General features: G+C 46.3%; 3 protein-coding genes and 1 long non-coding RNA gene across 4 annotated transcripts; 1 reads left to right on the top strand and 3 right to left on the bottom strand.

Annotated features, from left to right (window-relative positions):
• Positions 1-3461: 3461 nt before the first annotated feature.
• On the bottom strand, positions 3462-5311 carry LOC145703529 (uncharacterized). The gene is made up of 5 exons (XM_081780892.1): positions 5003-5311; positions 4818-4958; positions 4618-4779; positions 4419-4570; positions 3462-4360 (listed from the first exon to the last, which is right to left on the bottom strand). Exons 1-2 carry the CDS (start codon positions 5255-5257, stop codon positions 4857-4859), a joined length of 357 nt encoding a protein of 118 aa, XP_081637018.1. The 5' UTR covers positions 5258-5311; the 3' UTR covers positions 3462-4360; positions 4419-4570; positions 4618-4779; positions 4818-4856.
• Positions 5312-5383: 72 nt separating this feature from the next.
• Positions 5384-6156, bottom strand: LOC145704389 (prostaglandin E synthase 2-like). Its single transcript, XM_081781838.1, has 3 exons — positions 6091-6156; positions 5798-6044; positions 5384-5755 (listed from the first exon to the last, which is right to left on the bottom strand). Exons 2-3 carry the CDS (start codon positions 5937-5939, stop codon positions 5622-5624), a joined length of 276 nt encoding a protein of 91 aa, XP_081637964.1. The 5' UTR covers positions 5940-6044; positions 6091-6156; the 3' UTR covers positions 5384-5621.
• Positions 6157-6191: 35 nt separating this feature from the next.
• Positions 6192-9377, bottom strand: LOC145704388 (uncharacterized). The gene is made up of 6 exons (XM_081781837.1): positions 9011-9377; positions 8766-8946; positions 8573-8725; positions 7422-8531; positions 6366-7374; positions 6192-6322 (listed from the first exon to the last, which is right to left on the bottom strand). Exon 5 carries the CDS (start codon positions 7093-7095, stop codon positions 6478-6480), a length of 618 nt encoding a protein of 205 aa, XP_081637963.1. The 5' UTR covers positions 7096-7374; positions 7422-8531; positions 8573-8725; positions 8766-8946; positions 9011-9377; the 3' UTR covers positions 6192-6322; positions 6366-6477.
• Positions 9378-10684: 1307 nt separating this feature from the next.
• On the top strand, positions 10685-11084 carry LOC145701486 (uncharacterized). The gene is made up of 2 exons (XR_014134271.1): positions 10685-10858; positions 10900-11084. It is a non-coding gene; the product is annotated as an uncharacterized LOC145701486 (long non-coding RNA).
• Positions 11085-19050: the final 7966 nt, after the last annotated feature.

The following is a 19050-nucleotide window of genomic DNA, read 5'->3' as shown; positions in this document are numbered from 1 at the left end:
CTAACCCTAACCCTCTACAAGCATAACCCTAGTCGCGCCCACGCTCTAAGACTAACTTGAGCCCTCTACAAGCATAACCCTAGTCGCGCCCACGCTCTAAGACTAACTTGAGCCCTCTACAAGCATAACCCTAGTCGCGCCCACGCTCTAAGACTAACTTGAGCCCTCTACAAGCATAACCCTAGTCGCGCCCACGCTCTAAGACTAACTTGAGCCCTCTACAAGCATAACCCTAGTCGCGCCCACGCTCTAAGACTAACTTGAGCCCTCTACAAGCATAACCCTAGTCGCGCCCACGCTCTAAGACTAACTTGAGCCCTCTACAAGCATAACCCTAGTCGCGCCCACGCTCTAAGACTAACTTGAGCCCTCTACAAGCATAACCCTAGTCGCGCCCACGCTCTAAGACTAACTTGAGCCCTCTACAAGCATAACCCTAGTCGCGCCCACGCTCTAAGACTAACTTGAGCCCTCTACAAGCATAACCCTAGTCGCGCCCACGCTCTAAGACTAACTTGAGCCCTCTACAAGCATAACCCTAGTCGCGCCCACGCTCTAAGACTAACTTGAGCCCTCTACAAGCATAACCCTAGTCGCGCCCACGCTCTAAGACTAACTTGAGCCCTCTACAAGCATAACCCTAGTCGCGCCCACGCTCTAAGACTAACTTGAGCCCTCTACAAGCATAACCCTAGTCGCGCCCACGCTCTAAGACTAACTTGAGCCCTCTACAAGCATAACCCTAGTCGCGCCCACGCTCTAAGACTAACTTGAGCCCTCTACAAGCATAACCCTAGTCGCGCCCACGCTCTAAGACTAACTTGAGCCCTCTACAAGCATAACCCTAGTCGCGCCCACGCTCTAAGACTAACTTGAACCCTAACTAACCCTAACCCTAACCCTAGTCCTAACCCTAACCCTAACTAAGACTAACTTGAACCCTAACTAACCCTAAGCATAACCCTAGTCGCGCCCACGCTCTAAGACTAACTTGAGCCCTCTACAAGCATAACCCTAGTCGCGCCCACGCTCTAAGACTAACTTGAGCCCTCTACAAGCATAACCCTAGTCGCGCCCACGCTCTAAGACTAACTTGAGCCCTCTACAAGCATAACCCTAGTCGCGCCCACGCTCTAAGACTAACTTGAGCCCTCTACAAGCATAACCCTAGTCGCGCCCACGCTCTAAGACTAACTTGAGCCCTCTACAAGCATAACCCTAGTCGCGCCCACGCTCTAAGACTAACTTGAGCCCTCTAACCCTAGTCGCGCCCACGCTCTAAGACTAACTTGAGCCCTCTACAAGCTAACCCTAGTCGCGCTAACTTGAGCCCTCTACAAGCATAACCCTAGTCGCGCCCACGCTCTAAGACTAACTTGAGCCCTCTACAAGCATAACCCTAGTCGCGCCCACGCTCTAAGACTAACTTGAGCCCTCTACAAGCATAACCCTAGTCGCGCCCACGCTCTAAGACTAACTTGAGCCCTCTACAAGCATAACCCTAGTCGCGCCCACGCTCTAAGACTAACTTGAGCCCTCTACAAGCATAACCCTAGTCGCGCCCACGCTCTAAGACTAACTTGAGCCCTCTACAAGCATAACCCTAGTCGCGCCCACGCTCTAAGACTAACTTGAGCCCTCTACAAGCATAACCCTAGTCGCGCCCACGCTCTAAGACTAACTTGAGCCCTCTACAAGCATAACCCTAGTCGCGCCCACGCTCTAAGACTAACTTGAGCCCTCTACAAGCATAACCCTAGTCGCGCCCACGCTCTAAGACTAACTTGAGCCCTCTACAAGCATAACCCTAGTCGCGCCCACGCTCTAAGACTAACTTGAGCCCTCTACAAGCATAACCCTAGTCGCGCCCACGCTCTAAGACTAACTTGAGCCCTCTACAAGCATAACCCTAGTCGCGCCCACGCTCTAAGACTAACTTGAGCCCTCTACAAGCATAACCCTAGTCGCGCCCACGCTCTAAGACTAACTTGAGCCCTCTACAAGCATAACCCTAGTCGCGCCCACGCTCTAAGACTAACTTGAGCCCTCTACAAGCATAACCCTAGTCGCGCCCACGCTCTAAGACTAACTTGAGCCCTCTACAAGCATAACCCTAGTCGCGCCCACGCTCTAAGACTAACTTGAGCCCTCTACAAGCATAACCCTAGTCGCGCCCACGCTCTAAGACTAACTTGAGCCCTCTACAAGCATAACCCTAGTCGCGCCCACGCTCTAAGACTAACTTGAGCCCTCTACAAGCATAACCCTAGTCGCGCCCACGCTCTAAGACTAACTTGAGCCCTCTACAAGCATAACCCTACAAGCATAACATTAAAGGGAGCCTGCCTGATCGCAGACAGACAGAGTCTCCCGCCAAATAATAAGACATGAGGACTTTGCCTGTCCCCATCCCCACCCACACCCGTTTTCAGAAAAACTCCCGTAGACCAAGCCGAAAACACTGTTATGGTGTTTATAATTTAGTCATACTGGAAATCTTAAACAGCAGCGGTTAAAGTTGTCTATTCTCGTGCTTCGGAAGCATCAATTTCGCAAGTCCTCTTTTTTGGTCTTTTTGCCATCATACTCCGCCGCATAAACTTGGAAAAGTCCCAGCTCGAATTCTGCTGACCAGCGCTTCCAATCATCCTTCCTGCTTCTCGTGCTGCGCGATAAAGGCGCTGATTTCGCGAACGTGAAAGCCCAACGCGCCCAGCGACTCCACATCTGATCGATCGCGACTGTCTACTCTGTCATTTCTCCTTGAGTCGGTATCTGTAAAGTGAATTGACGTTGTCGTCGTAGCAAATGAAGAGGCCGGGGATGTTTTCCATAGCGAAAAGAGTTTCTCGAATGAGACCCGCTTGAGAGACGTTCAAGTAGCCGCCAGAGCCCGTTGCTTTCGCAGTTGTACTGAAAACAAGTTTGGATAATTCTTTGTGCAGAAAATAGTGACCTAGATAGAGTATTTCTTTTTGAAGTTGACAACGAAGCCTGCGTTAATTCTCTCGGCGTCGATCGGCCGCGATCTACTCGACGAGATAGAAGTAACTGTTACACTGTTTTGCGAGAGGTTCTCATAGTTCCGATCGTTTCGGCTAAACGCTGACTTGTCCATCGACATTACCGACCGGAAGGCCGAGTCTTTGTCTTCCTTCGCGCTGGCCATGTCTTTCAGGAACTCAAGGACGGCCGCATAACCTGGGCGCCATACACCCGTAAATTCCTCGTTTGATTCCTCCTTTAGTAATCATTCTCAATATTCGTAAAAACAAAAGGGATGGCTTATTTCAATCGCCAATTCTGAAAATACGAATAAAAAATATTTTGAAGAAACCGAATTTATTAGAAGAAAAGGAACCATTTGCCAATTAAGGAACTTCCCAGCAACCTTTCAAAAGTGGACCAGTTTCAACGGGAGTTCCTTAAGGAGGTAGTCCCTGCTTTTGCGATCTCGGCTCTTTTTGAACAGCGCTCCCACAAATTTGCGGTGGGGTTAAGGGATAAAAACTATATGAGTAGAAAGGTCGAACCCTGATGAAAGTTTGAATTCACGGAAAAAATTTTATTCGCCCGCTTAAGGAGTTAGAGGGCGATAATAGAACCTAGCCCGGGCAAAATCGCCATTTTGGCCTTTTTCTAAACGCGCCTAAAATCAAGAGGATGTTTCAAAAATTTAAACTTATTAATTTTTTGAAAGTTCATACCTTCGTCTAGGTTTGAATTCAGGGAAATTAAAAAATTCCGAAAAGTCATAATGTAATGCCATCAATCAAAGGTTGGGTCTCAAAATCTTGAAAAAATAAGTTTTTAAGGATGATTTATACTAAATTAGCATAATAATAGACATTTTATTTATTATCTTTATTATCTAGAGGTAATTTAAAATCGAAATAAAGCTATATCTATGGATAAAATTGGCAAAAAATTTCGAGTTTTTGAAATTTTACATCAAAATCTCATTTTTCAAGTGCGATTTTGGGTTTTTTCCTCTTATATTTTGAAAAAATGATCAACACAAAGTTTTTAGCTCTTCTAACGAGTTTTCAGAATTTGCAAAGAAAATTTGAAAATTCCGATTTTTCAAAAGCGAGGACTACCCCCTTAAATTGGCCAGTTAGAATGATCAAGCGTAGAAGAGAGAGAGGTCAGTGCACTGAAGGGAGTTTTTGATGACGATGAAAGTAGCGCTGGTGGATATTGGAAGTGCTGCCAGACAGAACATGCAAAAAAGGTACAGAATCAGATCAAGCCTGGACTGGGCGGGTGACTTGCCGCTTCTTCTCCCGCTCTTTGCGCCGCTCGGCAGAGGGCTTCGCGTTCTGGTCGCCTCCTTCGCGGTTGTAGAAGATGCAGTACTCTGAATTGCGCTCAAACTTTGAGCCTCAAAGGAAGCCTATCAAGAAGAGCTGTCTTACGGTCGGAGCGGAGATAATCTACAGCGCTTGTTGGCCTTTTTCCTGTTTTCTTCGATCGGTCGGACGAACTAGTTCCTCTCCACTCTCAGAATTTTGAGCTTCTTCCCGACGAGCACTGGAAGCTGCGGCGGAAGTAGACTCAGCAAATTGCCCTGCAAGATCCAAATGAAATACGATTCTAAACGAAGTTATCAAGTACCTGTAAATGAAGCTCTGTCAAATTGTCCATTAGTGCGATTTCCGGCGGAATGAGCGTTATCTCGTTATCTCTTGCGCAAAGAATTTGAAGTCTCTTAAATTGGGCCACTTTTGAAGGAAGATTGTGGAAGTCGTTGTCGGAAACGTACAACGCGCGCAGCGACTACAAAAATAGGAAAAACGCGACTGACTGAGAGTTACCTTAGAAAGGAGCTCGCAAACTGTTTCGTTGAAGTTGTTTTACGTCAAGTCGAGTATTTCGAGCTTGGCGAGTTTGTGGAAGCTGTTCGGCAGGCGCTGAAGCTTGTTCATTCCCAAATTGAGATTACTCAGCTCTTGCAGCTAAAACAAGGGCTTCTAGAAAAGAATCGCGCTCTTGAATTCACCTCCGACAAGTTTCCGGGAAGCTCGACGAGCTCATTGTTGAAGCAGTTGAGCAGTTTGAGATTCTTTAAGTTTGTGATCGAAGCAGCGAGCTGTTTGAGGCCGTTGTGCGCGAGAATGAGCTCGGAGAGGTGCTGCAGTTGGCTGAAGTCGGAAGAAATCTGCGTCAGTTGGGTGATGCTCTTGTCGCTGAGAGAAAGACTGTAGTGTCTGCTTTTCTTGTTTTCTTCAACGATTTTTGTGACATTGCTTGACATTCTAAAATGAAGACGAATGAAAACATCTAGTAATTTCACAAGCTTGGGCCTTGATTCCTTGGTTAGTTATCTTTTGAAGAATGAAGTTTGGACGGTTTTCAAGTCTAAAAGTGATTCAGTGGGGCCAGTGCTTAGAGCATGCCCTGATGAGTGTCGAGCGCGTGCTGGACTGAGTAGTACCACTGCATCAGCTCGGGACTCTGTTCGTACTGCTCCCAAGCGCTCGTCCCTTCAGTCAAGTTGATTACTGCAAAAGCTTCGATATATAGAATTCCGTCTTGAACGAATTTACTGTCTGGATCTGTCCATCTTTCGTCAGGATCGGCACCTTGCTCTTGATGAATTTACCCTTTTCGTCGAAGTATTATTTGGCGATTTCGCTCATCGGCTCGGCCACTAATCGGAGCACTTGCTCCAGAGTCGAGACGATCGCTCCGGAGTCCTTCACTACTGCGTCGGGCTCGCTACTGCTGTTGTTGTAGAAGGCGAGGACGGGCACTAAAAATGACTATTCTTTGCCAAAAGGAACAAGCAATTTACCTTGTAAGTAGTTTTCAATGACACCCTTCAGCTCTGGCTTGCCAATGCTGACTTCGACGTCTTTGTTATCGATTCCCCGAAATTTAACATAGGCCCTTACATTGGCGCAGTAAGGACAGCCGAAATACCCAAATAATCGCATTTTCTTGTACGAGTTTCAATATTCAATCGTTCCAGAGGAATCTTCGATTATGTAGCTTCTATCTTTCGCCAACACATTTCTCGATTCCTTCTCGTTCCAGAAGAGCTTTCAATCGCTTTAAAATCACCTCGAATCCAATCGTTCTTTTTACCTGGATCGAGGATAAACTAGCAAAAGGAACGATTCGGCGAAAAACGATTCGATTCATCAAAATTCTTAAAGTAGAAAGGTGATTATCATTAATTTCAAATTGTCCCTATCAAGTATTTTGAGTAGCAGCCTAGTGAATCGACGGTCTTTCTTCAGATCGCTTATTTGACTTGAACATTAGTCAAATTGGCGGAGGTGACAAAGCCCTTTCCGGCAACTTCCCAGGCGACATCCTTAAAAAGCTTTTTAGGACTTGTTAAATTCAGCTGTAGTTACGTTAAATGTGGCTTGGCATTTGTCGTTCGTCTTTAATCCTGGGACAACTTGCTCGAACACGAAGACTGCTTTTTTACTCGTTGGGTTGATTAGTTCGTCGTCAAAAGCTGAATCAAGAAGTTTTAGCTGGCGTTTTCGCCACTGGAGTCTTCGGTCGCACTGGTGTTTTCGCTTTCAAAGATGCAGAGGAAGAAGCAGGAGTCTTAGACTCTGCTGGTTTATCGCGAGGCGTTTTTGGCGTCTTACTCAAAAGTCTCTCAGTAACTTCAGCTGCCTTGGCCGTAAGCGGCTTCGACTTTTCAGGCTTTTCCATCGTCGAAGTCGGAATCTTTGGCTTCGGATTCGTCGCTGCCGTGCTCTTCCCTGGTGCAGTTACTGAACTACTCGCTGGTTTAACTTTCTGCACTTCTTTCTTGCTAGAAGATGAAGCTTGGCCGAATCGTGAGACAACCTTTGGCTGAATCACACCTGGTTTCGTCTTTGAAGAGGTCGGCTGGACCACCTTCTTCGCTTCCTCTTTCTTTGTTGCACCAGGCTTTCTCTCAGTTTTACTCACGCCAGTCTTCGCAAATGCGCCAAATCGACTCGCAGAAGTTGAAGTAGTAACAGGTCGTGGTTTGGCTGAAGCTTGCCGCGGTGGAATCGAACTCTTCGCACTCATCGTTCTTGGCTTTAGCGCAAATCCAGTATCAAGTCGAGAATTCAGCGTGCTCTTCGCTCGATCAATCATTGCCAATTGACCATTGGTTTCACACTCGCCGGTCAAGAAGTAACAACTGGTTTTGCCGGTTTCGCGCAAGATCCAAAAGCGGGACGAGCAGTGACCGGTCGTTTTGGCGCGCTGACGGTTGCTGATTTTGTCGTCGTCTTCTTGGTTTATTTTGCCGAAGATAGGGATAGCCGACCAGCGAGAAGTAGCCGCAGCCGATCGTCGTCCAGAGGCAGAAGTTCAAGAAGAAGCGCCGGTTGAAATGGCAGACGCAGTTGTTGATCCAGGGAAAGTGGTGGTCTAAAGCGAAGAGGTTCAAAAGGGATGAATTGAGAGAGAATGGTTACCCATCTAAATGACGAATTTGGCACAGACGGAGCAGTGGTACGAGCCAGTAGGCTTCGGAAATAGACATTTCGAGCAGTTGCCTGCGAATCTGCCAATAGAAACCATCAAATTCTCTAGCATCGCTTCTCCGACATCGCTATACTTCATAGCCTATAAGCAGCGTTTGCGGTGAGTGAAGCGAGGACGAATTTCAAAGAGGGAAAATTCTGCAGCGAGGAGCGGGAGAGACTGGAAAGGCGCACAATGGGATTTTCTAGCGACTGGACAAATTCTTCATGAAGTACAGCTGGTGATTCTTGAGAGTTGGAAAAGGAGAGGCGATCTTTGAGGCTTCTGGCAGTTGAAGACTCTTCGGGCAAAGAGTTAACACACCATTGTACCTGTAGGCCTTGCATATGCAAGTCGATTATAAAAAGAAAAACCAGCGCTAGAAGGAAAATAATCAGTCCTGAAACATGTGAAAATCGGGCCATTTTAATCCCCTTTCACTTTTTCTCTGTCAGTTCATCTGAAAATTGAAATTTTCGGCTCGACACAATTTTTGGAGTTAAGAAGATTTGGAGTAAGCTAAAAGGAGCAATTATATTTTCCGGAAATACTCCAAATCGGAGCAAAATTTCAAAGCCGATTTTAATAGTGTTAAGGGCCTCCCGGCCCTTTCAAACCCCGGCAAAAACGCGCCTCGGGGCCCGGGCTTTCTTTTGAGCTATTCAGATACCCTTAAATATTTCTGCAACACCCTTAAAATCGGCTTTGAAATTTTGCTCCGATTTGGAATTTTTCCGGAAAATAAAGTTGCTCCTTTTGGCTTACTCCAAATCTTCTTAACTCCAAAAATTGACCATAGCCGAAATTTTCGAATTCCTTAACCAATATTTTGACCATTGATTCAAGCATAAGAAAATATATTAAAGATATTGCAGCAAAAAGAAGAACAATGAAGGCAGTGAGAAAAAGGTAAAGCTTTGGAAGAAGAAAAAACATGTGAATATGAAAAATAAGGAAACAAGATTTTACATGGTCGGTTACATGGTCGGAATCGGCTCGGATTTTCGTCGTTTAATCTTCTTTGAAGGCGGTTTTTGGTTGATTGACTCGCTCTTTCGCTTCTTAGAGAACGATAAGGGAAGAAAAGGGATGATTTCTTTACCTGGGGATGAAGAGAAGTTTGTTCGAAAATCGAGTCGCCGTAGAATTTCGAATCAGGGTTGAGTTTCTTGTGTTCTAGCTTGAAAATTCTCGCTGCTTCGCGAACTCCGGACAAGTAGGGACTGTCACTCCTGTCACTGTATGTGGGAAATACCTATCAAACATTTTTTATAGAGGGATGCGCTTAAACGTACCGATTGGTGGCTTCTCCATCGAAAAATAATCGATCGGAAGCTGGTTCCGCCATTTTGTCGTAGTCTTTTCCGGTTGAACCGAGTTTGATAAAAGAATAACTCATATGGGAGTATTCTTCTTTTCCTCAGCGTGTAATGTGGAAGCTCAGGGGCTCTGGGCTCGTGTTTTCTTTGAAGATTTCTTTTTTAAGAGTCACAAAATGGCGACAATTCAAGTAAAAAGGAGCTTGTTAATTGACTCTTGCCTTGAAGCGTCGCCATCGCACTGGAAACGAGCTGTTTATCACTCATCGAATGATAAATATCAAGCGAAGCTCCAGCTGCGATCGACATGAGCGTAAAATGATCACTCTCAGCCGATGGAATATCGTAGAACACATTAAAAATCCCCGACGTATCGTGTTCATCATCAGCGTCGACGCCTGATGGAGCCAAAGAAATCAGCGCCACCGATCATGTAACTCCACCATTTTGAATCGAAGCGGAGGAGGCATTATTCTATCAGGCCGGCGCCGATGTTTTCTACAGCGCGCCATTTTCGCGGAGATAAGTCGGGGGTGAATTTGATGATTTTCTTTTTCATGAGAGCGAGCATGAGTGGGATTGACACGAAGAACTTTTGAAATGGATACAAAAGTCTTATTTCAACCTTTTTAGAAAATTGTATTCTGTATCCGATCCTATCCGCCTCAATTTTCTCCCGATGAGTCGTTTCGACGACCACCTTTTCCCCAGAATGATCAATGCTCGCCACCGGTAAACCGAAAAATTTCAAACTCTGTATTCAGCGGTTTCGACAATTCTTCCAAAACATCAGAAAATCCGTATGTCACGATCGCATGATCCCTGCCAAATTGCGGAAAACGCTCGTTCTGGTCCCAATTGAGCGCTGAAACGCTAGAAAGGCTCGCTCCACAGGCGTATTCCAAGTTGTTGATGTGGAGGTCGAGCAGTTTCATTTCTGTTTTTGAGTATCTTTCCGCGCTTTGGCTGACGCATTCTTTGTGAGCGACGATGAGTGGAATGTCCTTTTTCTTGTCTAATCTCCAGTCGGATAAAATGTCCAAAATCGTGTTGAAATGATGCTCCATTCTCAAGTCTGGTCCACGAGCCATCGATTCGGATTTGACAAAAGGCCGCATTGGCTTCCGAGGATGTGGACATCGTGGTAGATTTGACGACTCATGGTGATGATAGGGTTGTTTTGGCGGCCGTTGATGACCATTGCTCCTACAGCTACCTTAAAATGGACGATAAGTGAGCTTTTTCACTCAAACGAACCTAAGGTGCCCAAACATGAACTCGTCCTCCTATCCTCTTCCTCGCCTCTAGAATCTTCACATTGAATCCAAAATAATGAAACTGTCTGGCTGTAGAAATTCCTGATGGTCCAGCTCCAATTACAACAATCGTTTCTCCAGCGGAATGTTTTTGACGGACGACGATTGCGAAGACTGAAACAGCTGTTTTACGAGTTGGTATTTCTTGGCTTGCGAGAGGGGAAGAAACGGTTGCGCTAGATTTTTCGAGGAGTCTTTCCTTGGAGTTCCTTTCTCGTCGTTGTTGTCGATTAGCTCGCGATCCCCTCCATTTCAGCCCTGAAGAAGTCATTCACGAGATTAGCCACGCTCATCTCAGCCGCTCATCAGACAAATGGCCGATTGGGCCTTATTCTAAAGATCGCTTCAGTTAGCTTGCTACAGTAATTTCACATTCAATCGAGTGCAGATCAAAAATAATCAGTGAAGAAAACCCCTTCTTTTTATTTCTTGTTCTCTAGTTCACTGTTTTCTTCATTTTCATCCCTTAGCACCATTTTTCGGCTTTTCTCTTTTTTCTCGCTTTTGGAATCTCCGCGCGCGCTGATTGGTCCGCGCGCGGAGCGAAACATTTTAGCTTTAGGAAGCAGAGAAAAGCAAGTCAACATAATTTTTTGCAAAGGAAACTACGAAAGAACGCTCGGGACGACGATCTTTTTCGACGGCAACAGCAAGGCGCAGAGCATGGTCGGCCACGAAATCGGAAAACAGAAAGAAAAATGCTGATGAAGGAAGTTAATTTGATCAAGAGACGCGACTCCTTCCACGAAACAGGTTCGAATTCTGCTATGAAATTTTTATGAAATAGTTTTCAGAAGAGCTCGAAAAGCGAGGCCGATTCCAAAATAATCACAGTCCGCCGCCCTTCCTCGAAAAAGAGTCTTCTTCGCGGGCGATCATTCCAAACTCAGACTCGGAGTCGGAGCAAGACTCGGACGAAGACTCCCTTATCGAGATTTCTGACGGTTCTGAAGAAGAAGCGGAAATGAACGAAGAATGAACTTTCGAGAAAGTTTTTGAAAATATTGTTTTTAGAATGCCAAAGATGGAATTGAGAGTCGTTGAAGTGCACTCGGAATGTTTCTTCTTCATCCAAAAATGATCCACTACGATTCCTGATCCTTGGAACGAGCTCTTTTAAAAAATGGGGGAATCATTCGGAAAAAAGCTTTAAAAAGCTTTTGAATGACCCTGACTCAGTTATTCTAAAATAGAAAGCCGAATTCAAGCGGCAGAGAGTCCCTTTTTGTCACCGGAAGTGATAAAACAGGGTAGCTCAGCGGCCAGAGCGCGGATTTTTCCGGGACGTGGGTTCGAATCCCACTCCTGTCACTTTCCGGAGAAAAAGGGGGATGTTCAGCTGCTAGAATTGGCTTTTTATTTCGAGATAAAATGTTTTATTTGAAGCTGTGGGCTATTTTTGCGGCTTTTTCTTTCGCTCCGACTAAAATGCTCCTCAGTCTTTTTTCGTAAAAAGGAGAAAATTGAAGACTTGAAAAAGGACAAGGCGTAAAAGTATATTTTTTCCAAACTCTCGCCTTTCCGAAAAAACAAGAATTCCTGAGTCAGGTTCTGAAACAGTTGAAATTTATAGCTGAACTACCCCTTAGTCAAAAGAAGCCGCAAAGCGGCTTTTCCGAAATTTCTTTGAAAAGTAAAAACTTTGCCAGTACAGAAAAAGCTGCATGCTGTTTGTACGAATTTCAGAATTGCAAATGCACCAATTGGTTTCCTGGTCTGCCAGATATTTTAAGCGGAGGAAATGGAGAGGTTCTTGGCTGGGATTCACTTCTTGTTGAGAAGTTCGCGCCGGTTTCGGCCCTTTCGGCGGATGTCGCCGTCGATGTCAATTGGGGGCAAAGAGGCTTCAAATGATCCACTTAGACTCGCATCCTGATCTCTGGAACGTGGTTTACGCTACTCTATGAGCTCCTTCTGAAGCTGAAACAACTATCGAAAAGCGCGCCGATCGACTTCACAATGGAGCACCTTTCAAACTCAGAAAGGTTGATAGAAATAACCTCGATCGAGTACTGGATCCTCCCGCTCGTCTGCGCCGGCCATTCGAAGGAAATCAACTGGATGCGTCCTCCTTTGGCCGATCAACTTGAGGATGGTAGAAGAGAGCTTTCCGTCGGCTTTGTGGAAGGAATCATCGAAAGAGAAAGGCCAACCTTGCCATGAGAATTAGAAATTTTGGATGACGGCGAAGATGATTTCGAAGAAGACTCCTCCGGCGAAGTTGAATCTGACACGATTTATTTTGGGACAAACGGCCAGACGGCGATTTTGTTGAGCGAGTTGCTTGGCGGACGTGGAGATCTGGAAGACTTGGAGGGAGAAGTGGAGGACGATGTGAAATGCGACCCTCTTCATGGAATCAAAAATGCGCAGAATATCGAAAGAGCCGTTATTTTTGAGAGTTTTCAGCACGACGCTTTTGATTTGAGGTAAATTTATTTAGAAAAAGTATTTATCTTCCAGGTTATTAGATAATTATCAGTTTCATAATTATTTAGTCTCCGAGAATGCTCTGATAAGTAAGTTTCCGTTAAGTTTTGAAGATGCATTTTCTTATTTTCTGATTTGAAACTAACAACTTAAGTTTCTATCACATCACACATTTCATTTGCTTCTTTCTAGTCCTATGAAAGCCCGCCGAGGTAGAAAAGAATCAGCAGTCAATATCATGTCCTCGAATGACAGAGAAAAATCCCAAGAAATGCGTTGATCTCGGCAATTCGTCGAGTACTCAATCGAATCCGTCGATTTTCAGGTAGAATCTACCTTCGCCGACGCTCTCAAGGTAACTCAAACTCAAGCAATTCATCTTCAACATCTTTTCCCTCTCAGAACCTATCGCAAAAAGTGACTAACGAACTCATCGACCGAAAACCGTTCATGTCCGGTCTTGCTGCGATAGAATCTGTCCAAGGTAACTTTTCCCAACCCAAGTTCCTTTTAAATCAGTTCAAGGGCTGATTCACTTGTACAAGACAAACTACGGCTTCAACATCACGGAGGAAGGCCTAGCGACATGCTCCTGCTCCTACATGTTCCAGTGGATCTAGACACGCAGGATCTGCTCCGTTCACTCGGAAATTACGACAAGAAAATAGAACACATCAAGATCGTGCGCGACCAGTCTCTGAATCAGTACATGGTTCTCTTAAAATTCGACGAGTAACAAAGTGCCGATACTTTTTATCACTCAATTACTGGGCAGAAATTCAACTCGCTCTTAGAAGAAACTTGCCAAGGTAAAGAAAAGCCGTCACATAAAAAGTTATAAAGGTTTTCGTAAATCACGTATGTGGGAAAAGTGGAACTGCTTCACGCTGGAGAAAGCGCAGGCTGGCCATTACCGAATCTCACCGAGCTGCCTGCTTGTACGATTTGTTTGGAGCGAATGGACGAGTCGGTGAAGTCCGTTTCAACCGTTCTTTGCAATCATTCCTTCCACTCTCAATGTTTGAAAAAATAGGAAGACTCCACTTGCCCAGTTTGTCGATATACGCAAACTCCGTCGAGTCAGGAAAGCTAAGGGTATGCACGTCTTTCTTGCAATTATTGGGATCTTAGATTCGTTAGACTCCCTCGTCCCCTAAGGTCACTTGCTTATCTAGATCGAGCTTTGCTCGGTCGCCGCCGTGTATTTCTCTTCATTCGGTAATTCTCGCAGTTCGTGAATTAACCTCTATTTTACTCCAGCTCGAAATACAGACGTCAAAGATACTTTACTCGTTTTCTTCCTTCGTCCAGATATAGAGAGCAGGCAAACTACGCTAGAAGTGGGAGATTCAGCAGAAGCTAGGATCCCTTCAGTGGTGTCAGAGTAGTCCCGTTGGAGAAAAGATAAATTTTTCCGCCATCGACAACCGAAGTTTCGCAACTTGGACGCTGATTGGCCGTCAGCGGAGTCGAGGGGAACCGAATCACCAACCGCCACCGCGCCGCCGGAGAAACTCCACTCAGAGAATTTTCCGCGCCGCACCACACCAACACCACCCCGAGCGAGCGCCACCGCACGAGCGCCACCACGACCCACGCGCCCAAAGTCGCGCCCACGCAACCACGCACGCACGCCGGGGAAAACCTAAAATACTGAGAAAAACATAATTCTTTCGCCACTTTTCACCAAAAATCGAGAGAAGTTTACGAAGAATCGACCCTTGGACCAGACCTTGAAATTTCGACAATCGCTGGACAGAGAAATCGTCGGGCGTTTGCGCAAAAGGCACCTCAGCTCATCATATTGCGACTTTTAGTCGCAGTATTTTCTGAGGGCCTGAAAGGTAATCCAAGGCCCATAAACCCTTACTGCCGATATATTTCGAGCTATGGCGGCGAACAAATCACTGCTAGAAACCGTCACCGAAATAAGAAGCATAAACGATCGAGTAAACTACCTCGAAGAACAAGTGCGAAATGACGAATCACTAAAGCCAAGCCTAGAGCCCTTGATCACAGAAAGCAGAGTAAAATTAGAACAGCTCAGTACAACGCTTCTTACCTGCGAGCTCGATCAAGGAAAAGACTCTACGAATGCGACAATGAGAGAAGAAGCATGGGTGGCCACTACCTGGTCTCGTCACGTCCAAGACTTGCCGAAGCTGGACGCCGCATGCAACACATCTTTCAACACCTTCTTGGGCAGAGCCGACATTTATCACCGCGCCTACGTCCGCGACAGACCTTCACGTGAACAGCCTTTCATCGCAGCAGTGTACAGCCACTTCGACTTGAACATCGAACGCTCACTTGGAACCGAATTTCTGAATTGTCAAGACTGGAAATCGGCCAAGGCGCTGCTAGAGAAATCATTCGCCGCGAAGAGTCACTACTTACTGAAGCTAAGCGAAGTTTTCGACGTCGAATACGACCATTCGAAGCCGTTTGCACACTACACCGCCAACGTCTTGCAAAAGATGAACGAGGCGAAGCAAGCGACTTTGAACTCTTACCGACAAGAGAAGTCAGCCGACGCCGGGGTCGATGAAATATTTGACATATTCTCGACGATGATGCTGTACTTGAATCTTAGGAAAGAAGAACCAGACGTTTTCAACGCAATCCTTCCAAGCCTATCAAAAGTTTACGATATCAACGAACTCTGCCGTCTCGCCCAATCCACAAGACAGAATCGAGTTGACAGCGCGACCGTCTCCCAGCACTTCAACAGAAATAAGAACAAAAAGAAGAAGAATGCTAAGCGCGCCAGCAACGATTCTAAGGATGGGAAAGACGATAAACAACCAGAATCCAAGAAGATAAATACGACTAAGAACGTTGAAGATTTCCAACCATTCGACGTTCACTTTTACACAGTGAAGAAGAAGCGACCAGGAAAGGCTTATTTCGCTTCGGCTACCATCATTACGGGCTCTAAAAGTTTTGACGTATCGATGGAAGTCGACAGCGGAGCCGAGTCCTCCTGTCTGTCCGCTGCTTACGTTCCCGACGAATTTCTCCAGATGCTGAAGCCCTGTCCCTTCAAGGTCACCGGTTTCAGCCCAAATATTCCCGCCGAGCAGCCGATGGGTATCCTTCCCTGCCGCTTATCATTCAATGGTGGCCCTGCATTCTCCCTGAATCTCACCATTATGCCAGGCAGTAAATACCCAAGTCTACTGGGCCGCGATATACTAGAGAATGCGATGACGGACAGCTTCACAGTCGACAATAAGAATCGTACTCTCTCATTTTGCTACAACGAAGCCTTCACACAAACTGAGACTCAAGTGGTGAAGCTGGACGGAGTGAAGCGGACCAAAATCAAGAAATACTTGACGACTAGATCAACGGTCAAAGACAGCGATCGGTCCCGCACTCAACCACCACGAGAAGTCCCAAAGCTGGACGCACCGAACAAGAACGCAGTCAGGTGCCCCATTCAGCTAGCGAAGCAAAAACTCGGAATTACCCTACCAGCAGACGCAGACCCGGGGCAAAAGAAGATGGTCGCCGAGCTGTGTTTGGAATTCGACGACAGATTCGGCTGCGACGGTCAAAAAATGGGTGAATTCCCGTTCGAGATCGAAATCCCGACTGATGGTACGAGTCGAAACATCAGTCAACACCCGATTCCGCAAGCTTTTCATGGTCAGGTCAGCGATCACATCTCTGAACTGCTCGAAACGAAAATAATAGAAGAGATCAAGGACCAGAAAGGGTTTAACAGCCCGGTATTGCCTATTCCTAAGAAATCTGGGGAAATGCGCTTCTGCATCAACTACAAAAACAGCCTGAACAAATGCCTTTCCGACAAATCCGACCCTTACCATCTCCCAAGCATGGAGGATACGATCGCGAACATTGGACCGGGCAATAAGTTTTTCGCCACAGTTGATCTACGAAGTGGATATTGGCAGTGCCCTGTAAAGAAAAGCGACAGGTACAAGACTTCCTTCCAGTGGGGTGGGAAATCTTACGCCTTCTGCAGACTACCATTCGGTTATCGATGCTCGGGGAATATATTCTCGCGCGTCGTAAACACAATTCTCGACTCAAGCCCCACCAGGAAAAAGATGCTTTCTTATATCGATGACATAGTGTGTTTTGGGAAGACTTTCAGCTGCTATTACAACACTCTCCGAAACCTATTCATCGCGCTCCGCAAGTTTAACGCTAAACTCAAGGGCGAAAAGTGCTCTTTCCTACAATCCGAAGCTCACTTTTTGGGCCGAATCATCAACGAAGATGGAATCAAACCGGACCCTGCGCAAGTCTCCGCTCTTCGTCAGATGAAACCCCCACGCTCCCAAAAGGAGTTAGCTTCATTAATCGGGTCATTGAATTGGATCCGAGGTTTTCTAGAAACGAAAATGGGCGAAGCTATTTCATCCGGTTGCTTCTCGAGCAGAATGAAGCCCATAAACGATGTTCGAAATTCGGCGAACGAAACAAATTGTTTCAAGTGGACCAAAGAAGCGGATTTGGCGCTCAAGGAAATTCAACGACGACTCTCCGAGACTCCAGTCATAAGTTTTCCTAACTTTGACGAGTCTTTTCATCTCTACACAGACGCGAGCCTGTACGCAGCGGGTGGCGTCCTGCTACAAGAGTATGGCGGGAGAGTGCACCTAGTAAGCGCGATTTCCCACACCTTCAACAAAGCTGAAAGAAAATGGAACACTTCAGAAAAGGAAATGTTTAGCATTGTCTGGTGCTGCGAGCGACTGGAAAAGCTCCTGAAAGGTAGATTCTTTCAGATTCACACAGACCACCGATCTTTGATCTTCCTACACAAAAAGAAGTTCAAGAATTCTAAAATAAGCCGATGGCAAAGCCGATTGGAAGAATTCGATTTTCACATTGTCTACATCAAGGGATCAGAAAATCAATTCGCCGACTTTATGAGCCGCAGACCTGGCGAGGACGACAAATCACTTGGATACGACTCCGAGTTTCCCGTTGGTCGCGAGTACGAAATCGACAAGAATTCACCAGTACGTGTCTTCGTCCCTTTCTGGAACGAAAATCAGTTTCCGGAGAAAATCACTTTATCAGAGGTGAAGATACATAAGGTAAACGTCAAGGCTATCGCGGCGCCAATGGAGATTCCGTTGGTGTCAGCGAATTATAATAACATTCTGGACTATCAAAGGGAGGACTCTGCTCTGAGTGCAATCATCACTTTTCTGGAATCTGGTAAGGAGCCACTGGACATAAAATCGCTGGTGAAGGACTCCGACCACCGACAATCGTCTCTACTCAAGATGGAAAAAGCTCTGTTCCTGGATAACACTACCGGGTGCTTGATGTGTCAATTCAAATCTGGCGCGCGGGCGGTGGTACCGGAAGCGGTAAAAAGTCACTTTCTCTTTCTAGCTCACGACTTGTCCGGTCATCTGGGCGAGCCGCGGACTTTAGAGCGATTAGAGGACGTTTGGTGGCCTTCATTTCAAGACGATGTTTCTAACTACGTCCACAGCTGCGTCCCTTGCCTACGCAGAAAAGGATCTGCTGGAACTCGTACCAAACCGCCACTTGGAACCCTTCGTCGTGGAAAAACAGCTGGCGAATCGATTCAGATCGATTTCGCTTGTATGCCTCCCGCTGGCGGATTCAAGTATTATTTGGTGGTGGCGGACACTTTCTCTCGCTACACTTGGTGCATTCCGACACGGTCCGACACTGCTATCTGCGCCGCAAAAGCGCTCATCTACAAGGTCTTCCTTCCCATGGATTTCTTGCCGAAACATCTACACAGTGACAGAGGTACCCACTTCTGCGCAAGCGTGATTGACGAAATGTGTAAGCTTAACCAGATAAAACATACAATAAGTACCGCATTTCACCCTCAATCAAACGCTTTCGCAGAAAGAGCGAATCGGACTATCAAAAACAGTCTATTCTGCATGGTCAACTCATCTTCCGGTCGAAAAACTTGGGCCGACTGCGTTCCCCACGTGATGCGCGCGCTCAATAGTGTGAAAAACAAAAGCACGAAAATTTCACCGCGAGAAGTTTGGTTTGGCCGAAAAAGTACTTTCACCCACTCTACTGGCGCAGAAATGACAGCGGAAACACCTCAGGTGTTTGGTCTCAATGTGGGAGCTTTAGCGAAATCGGCGGAAGCCATTGTGAAAACTGCGATGGAAGCTGCTGACCGAGCCATGGAGCACAGGCTGAAAAACGAGCCTAAGCCGAGACCAATCCCCGCTGGCGCTGTCGTGTACATTAAGCGAGAAAACCTGACCGACGCTAAAAGCAAGAAGGAACGCTGGGTAGGTCCCCTGAAAGCCGTTTCGAGCAACGACTGGGTCGTCATGGTCGAAGATAAAAAAGGACAACGTGATTTCATCCATCGAGAACACGTGGTTCACGCCGCAGAACGAAATCACGACTTACGCTGGATTGATTACTACGAGGCCGAGTACGTATTCCCACATTTAACCGAAATCGTTAAGTCGAAAGTCCCACAAAAATCGCCTGTTCCTACTTCCAAACCGATGGAAAAGTCC

Source organism: Oikopleura dioica, chromosome PAR, assembly GCF_907165135.1.
Source record: "Oikopleura dioica chromosome PAR, OKI2018_I68_1.0, whole genome shotgun sequence".
In the NCBI taxonomy this organism is placed as follows: Eukaryota; Metazoa; Chordata; class Appendicularia; order Copelata; family Oikopleuridae; genus Oikopleura; species Oikopleura dioica.
Note: the sequence above shows the minus strand (reverse complement) of the source record. Positions and strands in the feature narration are given on the sequence as shown.